This window comes from Saccoglossus kowalevskii, chromosome 2, assembly GCF_978046115.1.
Source record: "Saccoglossus kowalevskii chromosome 2, keSacKowa6.1, whole genome shotgun sequence".
Classification (NCBI taxonomy): domain Eukaryota; kingdom Metazoa; phylum Hemichordata; class Enteropneusta; family Harrimaniidae; genus Saccoglossus; species Saccoglossus kowalevskii.
This window is the reverse complement of record NC_140642.1, coordinates 33,652,416-33,667,839: the sequence shown is the minus strand read 5'-3', so window position 1 is coordinate 33,667,839 and position 15,424 is coordinate 33,652,416. Positions and strand designations below refer to the sequence as shown.

At 34.0% G+C, this 15,424-nt stretch overlaps 2 protein-coding genes across 2 annotated transcripts; one reads left to right on the top strand and one right to left on the bottom strand.

Moving 5' to 3' along the window:
* Positions 1-13: 13 nt before the first annotated feature.
* On the bottom strand, positions 14-9,913 carry LOC100373151 (delta(3,5)-Delta(2,4)-dienoyl-CoA isomerase, mitochondrial-like). Its single transcript, XM_002730738.4, has 8 exons — positions 9,782-9,913; positions 7,473-7,632; positions 6,836-6,924; positions 5,990-6,117; positions 3,870-3,983; positions 3,335-3,477; positions 1,794-1,944; positions 14-871 (listed from the first exon to the last, which is right to left on the bottom strand). The coding sequence occupies exons 1-8, from the start codon at positions 9,834-9,836 to the stop codon at positions 776-778; spliced, it is 936 nt and encodes a 311-aa protein (XP_002730784.1). The 5' UTR covers positions 9,837-9,913; the 3' UTR covers positions 14-775.
* A 46-nt stretch (positions 9,914-9,959) lies between these two features.
* LOC100373300 (retinol dehydrogenase 14-like) lies at positions 9,960-11,920 on the top strand. The gene has a single exon (XM_002730739.4). It carries the CDS (start codon positions 9,962-9,964, stop codon positions 10,916-10,918), a length of 957 nt encoding a protein of 318 aa, XP_002730785.4. The 5' UTR covers positions 9,960-9,961; the 3' UTR covers positions 10,919-11,920.
* Positions 11,921-15,424: the final 3,504 nt, after the last annotated feature.

The following is a 15,424-nucleotide window of genomic DNA, read 5'->3' as shown; positions in this document are numbered from 1 at the left end:
CATTTATAATATTTATTTATTTATTTATTTACCCAATAATAAAATAATAACAATAAGAAACACTGAAAAAAACAAAAAAACAAACAAAAGTAAGCCAGACGAATTAGTAAAGTTATTGTGCACACAATAACAATTATTAACGACGACAACGACAACGCCGGACAGAAATATTTCCCTTAATATACATTTCCCTTCCATCTTTGATGATACGGGCAAGGTAAAAACCACACATATCTATCTATGTATCTTTTAGATTTTTATTATTTTAATAGGATCCTCAGTACAATTTACATATCTTATATAATTGATTATTGTGATGAAACTTGCATTTTATGAAAACAACATTTGTTTCATCACACAAGCAAATTGACTTTTAGTAACCCTGAAATCAATTGACAAAACTGTGGTAACCTGACGTTGCTGAATTTGGCTTCATATACCTAAGACAAAAATGACCACCAAGATTGTGGTGAGAGCGAGGGAACCACAAGATTTGTTTTTTATCTTTGAAATGGTGTTCCATAACTCTTTCTCGTCATTGCATCAAAATGGATTAAATTGATCCATGTAGTATTTGAAAAAGTAGATGCAATGAGAATACAACACTTTTTGCAGTGCAAAAACAATTGAGTCTTATGGCTCTCCTATTCTTGGCAACCATTTGGTCTAGTTATGCAACAATATCAGTAGATTATATGGATGAAAAGGTAACCCTGTATAAACATGATAATGTACATTTTATTGTAAACATAACATGTGATTGGTGCATCATGCTTTACAGTTTGGAGAAATTTGCTTTTTCTTTAGCCATACCAGCTTGAATGGCTTTCATTAAGTCTTCAGTTTGTAACATGCTCATGTTCCAAGCAGCCTGTGAAACAAAAGAAGAATTTGCTAATATCAAATGCTGATCTAAGGTGTGAAGAATTCTCATTAAAAGTGGCATTACTTTTAAATAATTTAAGTGCCATAGTTGTCAATCTTGTTGTAGATGAATGATTTGCCAACACTTCAGTGTTTTTTTTTTTCTTTTGAAACCAAAACTAAGTATAGTGACAAATTCATAAGAATTTAATATTATTTTGAAGTAGCACTTCAAGACGTTGAACTAATTAGTCATTCCTACTGCAAAGATGTTTGTGGCTGACGAAAAAAGTTCCTTTAGGGGAAGAGTTTTAAGCTTAGTCTATCAACTACTAGGGGACATGATAAGAAATATTGCAAAGCAGTCTTGTAAAATCAACAAGAGGAAGTACTTTTTCTCTCATACCTTCTGTCATAGTGAATGTTACATCCCTAAATCAATTTAAAGCACTTCTAGCTTAGTTACAATTAACAACAGGAAGTACTTTTTCTCATAGTGAATGTTACATCCCTAAATCAATTTAAAGCACTTCTAGCTTAGTTACAATTAATAAGAGTACTCAGAAGACCTGCATTATCTCATTATGCTATGAACAATAATAGATCAGACTTGAATTTCCTACTTTGTGAATCTGTGATGTACCATTTTCTGGTCGTTATATACACTATCAAATATAGGAATTGTGGATTGATAATATCAAAATTAACTACACAATATGAATTCAAACAAGTTTCTTATTAAATTAAACTAGATTTGTATACAATGTTTTCTCTTGAAGGTCAGTTGTATTGTAGTATGATTGTCTATGAGATAAGACCTCCCAGTACCCAAATGAAATTAAAAAAGTCTGGCAAGGATATTTACTTTTAAATATCACTTTTTTAATAGGACCAAGAGTCATATAATATAATAAATCAATTAAACTTACAATGTAATCTAATGCCTCTGGCACAGAGTGATCTCTAGAATATATCAAGTTGACTTTGGTTCCCTGGACAGCTATAGGACTCTGACTGGCTATCGTGGAAGCCAACTCTAGTGCACCTTCAATCATAGTGTCTTTGTCTTTATAAACTTGGCTAAAATAAATAAAGAAATAAATCGTCACCATTGTTTTGTAATAAGAAAGCTATCAGAGATGGCGGACTCCATGCATCTTTATTACAAGCACTGGTTGAATGTCTCTATCTCCAGTAGTTCTCAAGACATGGCATTTATGCATTTTTAATGAGGTCACATGACCATATATTGTATTGAAGAAGTAGTAAAATTATTTGCCACATATTAATCAAAATAGAATTTATAGAATTATCAGTAGCCATCCACATCAAAACATTATTATTTCATGAATATTCAAAAAAATCAATGTAGCAAATCCTCTATTTATCTATTGATATGCAAATTTGTGAATCTTTGTTCTAATTTTGACATCAAAATGATCAATCAAATGAGTAAGATTCCTTTCATTTTTCCAGAGCTTGTAGATGTAACGGTTATATGAACACAGTCATAGAGATTTTAAATTAACGGATTATGAAGACTAGGTTTCCTAAATGTAAAAACAAATTTGTAGATAGATAGACATTGAAACAAAGTTGAGCGAAATCGTTTTATTGTACATTTTTAGAGGAAAAATATTCTTCTCTGAAAATAGTTAGTGTGAATTTTACTTCCTGAAAATCTCTACTACATTCTTAAATATGTTCATCACATCTATCGGTAGTCTTCAATATGACATTGTATGTGTGTCTGTATCTGCAATAATGCTCCTGATATTACTTTGTGTTGGTGTACAAACGGATGCCGGTATCCACAATATACCCGCCTGCACTATGTGCCAGAGGGATTAAAAATGCATCTGGTTTAATTTTTCAGTGTCTATTCATTATATATTGCAGAGCCATTTTTATTTCACAAATATTGCCAAGGTGCACAATTCTGTGAAGTCAGCATAATGACTATGGTACATGCCACAGGTCTGTGTTCCTGCATTTAAAATAGTTTGCTACCATTGACAAAAAATATTCAGAGGGGGGTTTGGTTATAATATGTTCAAAATTCTGAAATAAAAATAAAGGGTAACCACACTAAATTTTTCACAAAACAACCTCAGAGATTGATAAAAAATTATCACATTTCTAAATTTTGTTTGGTGACCTATACTATAAAATGATTTGTAGTATTATAAGGGCTACATATGACTTGCATGAATATCATTTTGAATATCAGTACAAGTTATCCATGGAATATTGTGTTTACATGAAATCCTATGGAAAATGTTACAAAATGGCAACTTTTTAGATTATTTTGCATATGTTTTCTGTAAAAGACATCCTTCTCTTTCTTAAAAAAAATGTTAAATATGATTGACATGTATCATTATACAACAATTTTTGAATGATTTACTGTGGTCCGATTTTTCAATGTTTTAATAGTGGTAGCGAACTACCTTCAATGATGCCTACTGACCTGACAAGCCCACATCCCTTGGCTTCCAGAGCTTGGAATCTTCTAGCAGTGTAAGCTAGCTCTCTTACTAAGCTGTCATTTCCCACTATTTTAGGAAGTCTCTGTAGTGTACCAACATCAGCAGCAAGGCCTAGCTCTACCTCCTAGAGCCAAGAATGAATTAAATTTCATCACTGGGTATTAATGTAAAAAAACTGTTGGTTGTTGGAGTAGAGTATTACAGTGACTACATGATTAAGTGAATGTGCATAATCAACAGTTAATGATGGCAATTGATAGGGTTTTCATATCATTTTAAAATAAAAAGAAAGTTTATTGACACCAAAAGATGAAATAATTCACTTTTCTCTGCACTGACTTTGTTTATTCATATTTTATAGTGAACACAACTATTTGTTTACAGTATTTGGGACTGCTGTAGTTTGAAATGAACTTGATTTCAGTAACGACATCAATAACATTTCATTTCTTAGTACATTTTTATTGTTTAGAATACATTATATAATATTTTAAAAACAAACACGAACCGACCCACCTTGATTTGGAACCATGCATCTTCAGTACATAGCCTGATGTCACAAGCTGTGATCATGTCAACGCCACCTCCAACACAAGCATTGTGAATCGCTGCTATCACAGGCTTACGACACTACAACAGAAATCAAGAACAAATACATAATGCCAGGTAGGCCACATGATCATGTTTCTTTCTGGAGCAAATTACAGTTACACTAATAAAATTGAACCATTGTGGAAAACTAAATTATAATCAAAGAAAGCTTAGAAAGAACTCCCATGTGCTGAGAGTATTGGAGACACATTAAATATAATTCGAAATTACTTAGCGAAAAACTAATTATGCAAATCAGAAAATTAATATGAACAGATTTGAGTGTAAAACTAATGAGGTCTGCGCAATGTAACAGAAAATCTATGTTTCCAAGTTTAATTGAAACATGATTAGAACCAAAAAATTATGAATTATTATGCTTATTATGGAATTAATACGAACAGATTTTTACCTCAAACTAATTAGGTTTGTACATTGTCCTAGAGCATCTTTGTACTAAGTTTGATTGAAATGGAATAATTAGTAGTATGGATATCAGTGTGAAAGCTTAAAATTGGTTAATTATGCAAATTAGGTAATTAACAAGTACAGATTTTAACCCACAATTATCCAGGTCTGTCTATTGTCCTACAGTATCCTTGTACAAAGATTCATTGATATGTGATGATTAGGACCTGAGATATCAGTGTGAAAGTTGGTTAATTATGCAAATTAATTAATGTGATTAATATGCACAATTATTTATCCTAAAACTAATCAGGTCTCTGCATAGTCCTAAAGGATCTATGTACCAAGTTTCGTTGAAATGCGATGATTAGTACTTGAGATACCCGTGGAAAAGCTGAAAATTAACTAATTATGCAAATTAGGTGATTAATATGCACAAATATTTATCAGAAACAATCAATCTCTGCATAGACCTTGAGTATCTAAGTACCAAGATTCATAGAAATGTAATGCTCACTACTTATATCAAATGCTGAAAATTAATTAATTATGCAAATTAGGTAATTAATATGTACTGATATCACCATAAAAACTATTAGGTCTGAGCAGTGTCATATGACATCTATGTACCAAGTTTCATTGAAATGTGATGATTAGTACTTATATCAAATGCTGAAAATTAATTAATTATGCAAATTAGGTAATTAATATGTACTGATATTACCATAAAAACTATCAGGTCTGTGCAGTGTCATATGACATCTATGTACCAAGTTTCATTGAAATGTGATGATTAGTACTTGAGATATCAGTGGGAAAACCGTAAATTGACTAATCATTATGCAAATTAGGTAATTAGTATCCACGGATTATTACTAAAAACTAATCAAAACCTAGCATTAGTTCAGAGCATGTATGTACAAAGTTTCATCAAAATCCAATGAGTGGTTGTTTAGATATCAGTGGAACAATCATGGAACAGCTAAAAATCAGCTAATTATCATGCAAATTAGGTAATTAATATGCATGGATTTTTACTAAAAACTAATCAAATCTGCGCATATGTTCAGAGCATCTATGTACCAAGTTTCAGCAAAATCCAATGAGTGGTTCTTTAGATATCAGTGGAACAGTCATAGAACAGCTAAAAATTAGCTAATTATCATGCAAAATAGGTAATTAACGAGCATGGATTTTTACCAGAACCTAATCAAATCTGCGCATTGGCCCAGAGCATCTATGCACCAAGTTTCATTAAAAACTGATGTATGGTTCTTGAGATAGCAGTGGAACAGTCGGACACACATACACACACACATACACACACATATACACACACACAGACACACTAACTGCAAAGACTCCCATTTTGTGCTTCGCACATGGGAGTCAAAAATGATGTTATTCTTTGCAATTACATCATCAATTCATTATAATTCTTGATCATATTTTTTGTTCATCCTGGTTCTCCACATGATGAGAAAAGAATTAAAATGGTAATTAATTTGCATAAATGTAGCACCAAAACTAATTAGGTCTGCAAAAACAGATACTTTTGTGTCTACTAACTATTAATCAGTTTTTGAGATATTGAAACTTTGTTTATAAATTGTTTAACAAATTGTACATATTATTACTTTTTCAATAACTGTAAATGTTTCCTGATATTTTTTGATAAACTGTATGAATTTGAATGCTTTTCTTGAAACATCGTCTTCACCATCCATCGACATCAGCACATCAGCGTGGTCCATTACATCAAGACCTTACAAGATAATAATAAAAAAAAAACAGATTCAGCATAGCCTTTTACATTTTAGCGATGATGTTTTCAACAAAAATGTTCCATCATAAATGCCAAAACATTGTAGGATACAATAGTTTGTTTTAAAACTTTGAAATTGCACACAATTCATCTGAAATTCATTAAAAAAAGTTTGCCATATATTATCTCCAAAAAAAACACATTATTAATTAATTTAATTATGTGCGGCATTCACATTTTGAAAGTTATATCAGGGCTGGCTAGGTCAAAAAACAAAACAAGCAGCCTCTCGTCTGAGATAGTAGAAATTTCAATTAGAGAATTGAAGGTCTATCCAGGGTACATATACACTAAGTTATAAAAACTACAATTAGACTTGTAGTTTTCAAGGAGAAGTCGAAAAAGTAAAAAGTTGACACGAACAACAATGAGTTTACAACTCGGTTAGCCTCGCTCAACTGGTTTGTAACCAGTCTTGTGATTGGTTCTTGACAAATTCTGAGCAGGCCACGCCTCCAACTGTGCCGTGCTTCCGGGTCAACTGTTAATTATTCATATTCATTCATTATTTGAAAGAGCAACCAATATTCTTCAAGCTGGTATTTTTTAAATTTTTTTTTCTTCATTCTGTTCGACTGTTTTTTTCCAGTTTAAAAAATATGAGCTTGATGGAGCCTTCATCCCTTGTCTATTTCTTACACTAAATACCAGCTGATACCTGATGTGAAAGCTCTTCCTGCACCAGTTAGTATAACAATCCGACAGTTTGGATCTTGAGCAATGCCATTAAAGCATTCTACCATCTCCCTGAATTGATACACAGACAAACTTATTAATTTCTGGGCTATTAGAAGAGATAAAATTTGACAAAAACACTACATTGGTGTCATAACCCCTCAACACCAAACTCTCCTGCAGTTGATAAAATAAAACCAGGTTATTCATGTTCGAAGATAAAATAACGACATTGTTTGTTGTTGTTGACATTAAATATACACCTTTTCACCACCTGACTTCCTTCTTTTCTGCACTTTTTTCTTATATTCTTCAATAATTTTGGAAATTAACCCTAATTTTGGAACCAACATACCAAATTTTCAGTTTTTACTCAAAAATTTAGGCTATTTTTGTCCCATTCTTCTGATGGAAAGTGCAGACCTTTATACGAGACTATTTTGTGAGTTTCTGATGAAATAGGGAACTAGTGGTGAAAAGATTAATAAAACAACTTGTGGGCAACATTGTCACAGCAAATCATAAACTATGGAAAAAAAAATGCTATGCTTGAAAAAAAAAATTGTGCAAACAAAATCAGAAGACAAAGGATAATGTTCTAAACCATCAAAATAACTAACCTCCAGAAAGCTTTGTTCATTGCATTGAGTTTTTTTGGTCGATTCAGTTCAACTTGGTAAACATATTCCTTTGGACTGGTCACTGCTAAAGTCTCAAACTGTGGTAAAGAATTGGAAGACATCTTCCTAGCTGAACACAGTACTTGTGTAAGTTTGATAGCTGTGGAAGTAAGAGCAGTTTCACAGTGAATATAGTATTACAAGATTTTATTTCAATTTATCAATTTGATATTTTCGACCACGGACTGACATCACACATTATGACTTTTCTATGGAAGTTTATGAGCGTTTACATGCTAGTATCTCAACAGAAAATAGGTGATTTTCCGAACATTTGCGAGATCTCGCGAGATGCATGAAAGACGCGCGTCGAACGTCTGCCGCAAAAATCGAACGATTTGATTTTGAACTAGAATTTCTTTATTTCGCAGCTTACATTGACTGGCCGATCTTCGACAGAGGAATATTGCTTCCGAATACCCTCACTTAATCGAAATTGCCTATCATCAAATGTGGACAGCACATTATTAAGCATGGAAATGTCCCCAAAATACTTTCGCGTTTGCCGAATCCCACGCAATGTTTGACGCGACTACGACGCTATGACCTTTGTTTGTCCTGTTTTTACGTTCGATTTCACGCATAACGCGTGATTCTCGCAGTGTACGGAAAATGGTCTATTGTGGTGAAACCTGCATGTGAAACTCAAGTGGCTAATTGGCTATACATTAATATTAATTTGTCATTTGATTGTTAATTGTTTACAGCCCTGTGTGTATATTTTCAGTATTATACCGTCAGACCATTCTGCCAACCACAGCCCTGCATATTACAGGGGCTCTTTTTATCAAATATTTACTAATCCTTGCATCATATTTCTTTTTGTTATAACTGTGCACAATAACCAAATTCCAGATGGCTCTGGGTTGGCTCTGTTATTGTATGTTAGACCAACATATGACGAACATCCGGGAATACTTGTAAACAATGGGTCAATAATATGGGCAGTTATCAATTAATATTTTAAACATTAAGAATGAAAACATTATAAATGATGTGGCGGAACACTTTTATAACTGTTTAAACATATAAGAAAATTCAATTAAAAGTGAAATGCTTAAACCAGCTGCTTCAGAAAAAACATATTACCCAGTTTTTCTATGTTTAGAAATTGAGAATCTTGTTTGATTTTCCCTGTATTATTAATAGTGTTTGTTACTATATTGTACTTTTCATCAAAACCTCAAATATGGGGTATGATAGCAATAAAGATTCGATTCGATTCGATTTGATTCGATTCGATTCTATTCTATTCTATTCTATTCTATTCTATTCTATTCTATTCTATTCTATTCTATTCTATTCTATTCTATTCTATATACATCACTGCGAGACACTACCAAAGGATTATGTAATTTCCAAAACCAAAAATGTAATTTATCTTATTCAAATGTATTTAGTTACTTCATTTATTATGACGTCACAAGGGGAATTTCTGTATGGAAATGAATAGCTAATGAGGAGCCTCGTTTTAAAATACAAAAAATAAAGTTGCTGTAGACTGAGTTCAAAACGCATTTTTTCACTTAAAAAATAATTTATGCTTAGAAACATAAAAATTAATAATATTTATGTATTAATTGATAATTTTAGGCGTGAAAATAGCAGCCATTTCACAGGCACTTTAATTTAGATTTTATTTTCTTTCTTAAATTTTTTGTCTAATAGGGATAACATGTCAATAAAGTTTTTTATAAATCAAAATGGCTGCTAGATTTTAAATTGATCAATCCAGAAATTGTATTGTAACACCATCATGAGTTCAACCACTATTAAATATTAGAATTTGAATAAAAGTTGATGTTTAGATTTTTCATTTACAAATATGTTTATAAGGTACATCGTTCTGCAAAATACGGTATTGTGCACTTTTCTGCTTAATGTCTGTATAAATACAGTCAGCTGGAGAGGATGTGTATATGGAGCTAATATCTTATTTTAGCTCCATTGTATAAACAACTCACAGTTGCGCCAGCTGACTGTGTTTGTACACACAACTCACAGAACGCCCCCCCCCCTGTAAAACCCAGTGTATTTACACGGGCTGTACCATGACTAACCTTGCGTACATGGAATGTGTCGGGGGTTTAGCGTCATAATACAGACAGACGACCCCCACCCCCCTTCCCGACCGAGTGCATTGTTGGGCTATACCACGACTGCCACCATTAACTAGTAGTGTACCGTAATAAGAGTGTGTATTTATAGCGTATTTTGAGTTAATGAGTACGATGCATGATTATTTTTACCTCTGGGTGCAGCAAATAAACCGGTGCGTAACAGAGATCTCGCTATAAGTGACATGATCGGTCTCTGTAGGTTGCCCTGCTTTTCAAATGGCTGAACGCCGATGTACAACTTGTGACAAGTTGAACGGGGTCACATGTACTCTTTAGTAACCACCTGACATAATCACGTGATCACTGAAAATGGCGAGCTCATGGTTGTCTGTTGCCGCTGGGACAGTTGTCGGAGTCGGAATCGCGTTAGCTCGACGGTACTTCGCGGGTGGCGTTTGTCGCAGTACTGCGTTGATGGCTGGCAAAACGGTACTTATTACTGGTGCGAACTGTGGAATTGGCAAGGCAACGGCATTGGATCTTGCCAAAAGGCAAGCGAGAGTAATCATGGCTTGCAGAGACTTAAAGTCCGGAGAAACAGCTGCTAGAGACATCAGAAGGAACACTCAAAACGGAGAATTGGTCGTCAAACATTTGGACCTCTCCTCTTTCCAGTCAATTCGGGACTTTTCCTCTGAGATATTAAAGGAAGAGTCACGGCTAGACGTGTTAATTAACAATGCCGGTATCTTCCAGTGTCCGTTCATGAAAACAGTGGATGGTTTTGAGATGCAATTTGGGGTAAATCACCTAGGGCATTTCCTTTTGACCAATCTCTTACTTGATTTGCTGAAAGCATCAGCACCAAGTCGGGTTATCGTTGTCTCATCAAGTCTTCACAAGAGAGGCGTTATTCATTTCGAAAATTTGAATATGACTGAGGAGAACTACGACAAAAGAGCCGGCTATAGCAACAGCAAGCTTGCCAATGTATTGTTCGCGCGAGAACTGGCACACCAACTTGACGGCACTGGCGTCACTTCAAATTGCCTTCATCCTGGGATTGTATGGACTAATTTATCCCGACACGTCAGTCCTTCGCGCTTGGTTGTACTGCTTTTTCGTCCTTTGATCTGGCTATTCCTGAAGACGGCTCACCAGGGCGCACAGACAAGTATTTATCTTGCCGTCGATCCCGAGTTAGAAAAAGTCAATGGGAAGTATTTCGGGGATTGTCACGAAAAATCGTTCCACCCCGTGGCACAGGATGAAGGCGTTGCGAAGAAACTGTGGGACATCAGCGAGAAAATGACAGGTCTTTCATAATTAGGCAGCACGTTAGCGAGTGATGTTAGGAAGACCGCAATATTTTAACTTGAATTACTGTAAAATACTTTATTTTAGTTGGAATTAACTTTCGCTGAAAAAAAAACAACACTTTGGCTGTTTTGTATAAAGTTTATTCGATGAATTGAATGTTAAATATGGGAAAAGGATATTTTCACTGGATTTTATTTCCAATGATTCATCCCTTCAGTAAAAATAGAAAAAAACAAATTCCAATTGAAAATAAAGTACTTTACAGAAGATGTACTTTGCATGAATCTTCGTATACCACGCTCTCTCGCTCTCTCTTGCAATATTTAATAGACACTTGGCTTGTATTGACAAATACATATTATATACCATATAAGTAAGACAACAAGTACTCTCGGTCCAACAGAGGTATTACCTTAATCTTTATGCAAATTTATAAACTTCACAATTCAAACTGAAACGAGAGGTTTTTGTTGGCCGAATAGCGTTGGGACGTTTTTCCAATGACGTCATTGCGTACTGTACTAGTTCATTGGCTTATTTGATTCAACTGTCATTGAAATTTATAAAATATTTATAAAGATAGAGAAATCACTTTGTTGCGCCAGGTGTATTTCGATAAGATTTGTTTTTGGTTTTTTTCAATAATGTCAGTACAATAAAGTTTATCCTGCCACTCCCCCGCACCTTTAAAAGTCTCAGTGGAAGTCATTTAATTTTAGTTATGCATGAACATGAAATTCCAATGCCATCATTCTTTCTGAACACATCCTGTTTATGACACTTTTAAGCGAAATTGAAAAAAAAAATCACACTTCAGTCTGATGACTTATTAATACGATATTATTTACTTATAAACCAATGTATTTCTGTTACGATATATGGATGACAGGAAGTATTATCACAACATTGTATTTATCACAGGCGTATTCCACTACTATTATACTTTTGAAAAATCCTATTTTTGCTAATAGAACCGGAATGAGAAATAAAAAAAAAACTTGAACTCCAGTTACAATACATCGCTAAACTTGTTTTATTTGCGTGACTTATAATTGAAATACATGCTTTACAAGTTCTGATGGACATGGAAAATGTTATAAATGTCAGTTACTTTGACACGTTTGTACGACAATTCCTGGATGATGGGACAATGACAATCGTCTGTGCAGTAAAACTGTTCCAAAATGTATTCCGATACCCGAAATTGTAGTTCTAAATTGACTGAATTCCTGGATGATGGGACAATGACAATCAGATGCCATTCCGAGTGTGATGAATGACGAGTTAGATATTTGGGCAATGGTGGGCGTTAGCATTTCATAATCCGTAAACCGAGGGGTGCAAGATGCGATCAACTGAAAAATCGTATCATTTGCATAAATTAATATTCATGACAATAAAAAAATCGTCTGTGCAGTAAAACTGTTCCAAAATGTATTCCGATACCCGAAATGGTAGTTCTAAATTGACTGACTCGTAACGACGAGCTAAAAAAGTAATCGAAAAAAATCTAGACTAGTACTTTTGCTCAGAATTGCGCAAATTTGTTTGTCAGTAACTTTTACTAGTGACATTTTACCTAATTGGAATGCATTTTGAAAAATTACTCCGTGTACATGTACAGTTTATAATGGAACATTTTTGAACGCAATACAAACATGCGTAGAACTCCCTTCTGTACGAATCTAGTGCCGCCAAACTGGTTGTCAGTTGAATTGCTTTGCAATAGACACAATTTTATGGTTCGACTCATTTTTTTTTCCAAAATTTTATTGAGAACTTATAGGCCTCTCGTGCCACCGCCCCCTCCCCCATCCCGCTGCAGAAAAATGTCCAGTTGGTTGTATCTTATAAGTATCACGACATACACCGGTATTATGCGTTCAGGAAACAAACACAGGAAACTAGACCAATCTATGTCTTGTGAGATAAAACGTGATCTGATGAAGACATGGAATGGCGAATGGCGAAGCGTTTTTTCGAACATGCCGAGAATACGTTCTTATTATGACGTGTCATTGTTCGCGCTTTGTATTGTGGGTATAGAACATTTTTGTTGCCAAGAGACTTCGTCAATCGTCATTTTTCGATAAAATTTTGCCTTGTGTGCATCTATATTTGAACTCCTCCACATTTTAAACATTACAACAACATTTTCTTACAAAATAATCATGGGAGTGAGTCATTCAAAGAAATATCAATGTACCGATGTAAAGTCAAGTGCTTCAGAGGTCAATGACTTCCAGAGGTGAGTGAAAGACAGCCGGCAATTAGTACCAACTCGTTTGAAATTGTATCGACTCGCTGTTGACGAGTATTCCTCATAATCTATGTAATCTTATTTTCGCTTATCCTTTTTTCAGCTCTGTCTACAGTGATACTGCGCCAGGCAACTTTATGGATGAGCTGGACAACATGAACACGTTTGAGGGCGCATTACAAGACTTTGTAATTCAGTTTCTAAAGATGAAAGACGAGAACGACAGATATCGGACCAAATACGAGTCCAACACACTTTTGTGTTTTCGTCGAAAGACAAATAAGAGGTCGCATGATTCTGATAGCCCAGACAGGATACACGATTTACAGAAAATGTTTAAAGGTTTGCAACAACACGTGTCTGAATTGGTTGAGTCACTACAACACAGTAAGTCCCGACTTTTGTCGATGAAAGACGAACAGGAAAGTAAAGTTCAGCAATATGAACTACAAGAGAAACGTTTAAGAGAACAATGTCAGTTAGAGAAGGAAAGAAAAGAGGCACAATTGTGCGACGAAATGGTGGACTTGAAATTGAACTTGCAAATACGAGACACTGTAAAGAACGAGGTTGAGCAAAATAACTTGGAATTGTTATCAGCAATTGACCTGCTGAAACAAGAATTGGAAAAAACTAAAAATGAGTTGGATAAGTCAAGAGATAGAGAACGTCAAGTCAGTGATGAAAAAATACAACATAAACTGGCTATCGAAGAGTTATCAGAAGCCACGGTTGCGCTGGAGACATTCCACAAACATAACTTTAGCGAGGAAGAATACAAGTGGAAACTGTCGGAATTGGAAGACCAGCTCAGTGAATACAAAAAGTATCAAAGAGTAGTTGTAACATTGAGAGACGAAAACAGGAAACTTAAAGAAGTTTATGCTAAATTCAAGACTCAAAGAAAGAACACACTGCAGCATTATTCAGGTTTGTTCGGAGAACTTCGGAAAACTGCGCCGAACAATTATATGTTGGAAGAAACACATACTATGTTAACCAAGAGTTTAAAGAAATATGACAGAAAAGCTTTTAAATAAATATTGTATACTATTTTGTTTATTTATTTCTTCATATTCTTCGCTTTTTTACCCACACATTCAATATCGAGATAATCCTATGGTATAGGAAATAGAGTCAATTATTTTTCAAACTAGAAAAACATGCAATACAAAGATACAGTACTCTAAAAATACATTCCAACAAAATGAAAAGTAATAAAGTTATGATTTGCACAGTATTCCAGAGAAATAGGAAATATGGATCCAATATGATTGACAGAATTCGTGGGAAATATAAAGAGAAAGTTGGTCATATGTCGCACGACAATGTTATTGCGTAATTGTTTCAGTGAACCATGAACTATTTTGAGAAACATTCCTAATATTATTCAAAAATCGCTATTTTTAGAACTAATCCATAGACTACAATGTTAAAGAAAAATTGATTTTTGCCACTTTTTTTAAAACCCAGATATTTTTAAGGACAACTAAAAGTACCCCACCAATAACTTTATATAATTTTTTCAGCCTATGTCACCAGCCTACACTTTAAGATATGACATATTATCTCTGCCATAGGAAACTATGGTAAAAGCACTATAATACAGTTAAATGGCCACTATCCACTAAAATACAACCATCATTTTCCCGAAAATTAATTGAGGAGCCTACTCATAATTTTTGTCAAAATTGGTCATAAATCGCATGACAATGTTCATTAGTTTATTATGTACAATCATGAAGCTAATGTCCCATGGTACAATGAAGTAGCATTTGTGTGTGTTACAGTTAAGCTTTTTGAGAAACGTGTCCTAATGTTTTTTGAAAATCGAACATTTTTTACAACAATTTTTTGAACAATTTCATAGAACACAATGTTAAAGAAAAATTGCATTTTTTGACACTTTTTAAAACCCAGATTTTTCAAATAATTTAGAACAACAAGAAGTAGTCCATCATTACAATATGTGATTTTTACAGCCCATGTCACCAGGTTAGATTTCGAGATATTACATAATATCTCTGTCATAGAAACCTGTGGTAAAAGTGTTATGATAGTGTCAAAATGGCGACTGTCCACTAAAATACCATTAATTTCTCGAAAAAAAGGCTGGTGACCCCAACTTTTTTAAAAGTCAATATCGTTATATTGCCTTGGAGTACAGTTTATTGCAAAATAAATAAATCCTGGGTATTTTAATTTATGAGTAGGCTTCTACTTTAAGTTGGTGACCCCAAACTGTTTATAAG

What these genes read in the sequence shown, in the direction of transcription:
- LOC100373151 (XM_002730738.4), bottom strand. Translation starts at nt 9,836, where the DNA reads ATGTCACTTATAGCGAGATCTCTGTTACGCACCGGTTTATTTGCTGCA. An exon ending in CATTTACAGTTATTGAAAAA is followed by an intron (nt 3,984 to 5,989) that starts GTAATAATATGT and finishes TTTCTGTTGTAG; the next exon opens with TGTCGTAAGCCTGTGATAGC. An exon ending in CAGAGGCATTAGATTACATT is followed by an intron (nt 872 to 1,793) that starts GTAAGTTTAATT and finishes TTTGTTTCACAG; the next exon opens with GCTGCTTGGAACATGAGCAT.
- LOC100373300 (XM_002730739.4), top strand. Translation starts at nt 9,962, where the DNA reads ATGGCGAGCTCATGGTTGTCTGTTGCCGCTGGGACAGTTGTCGGAGTC.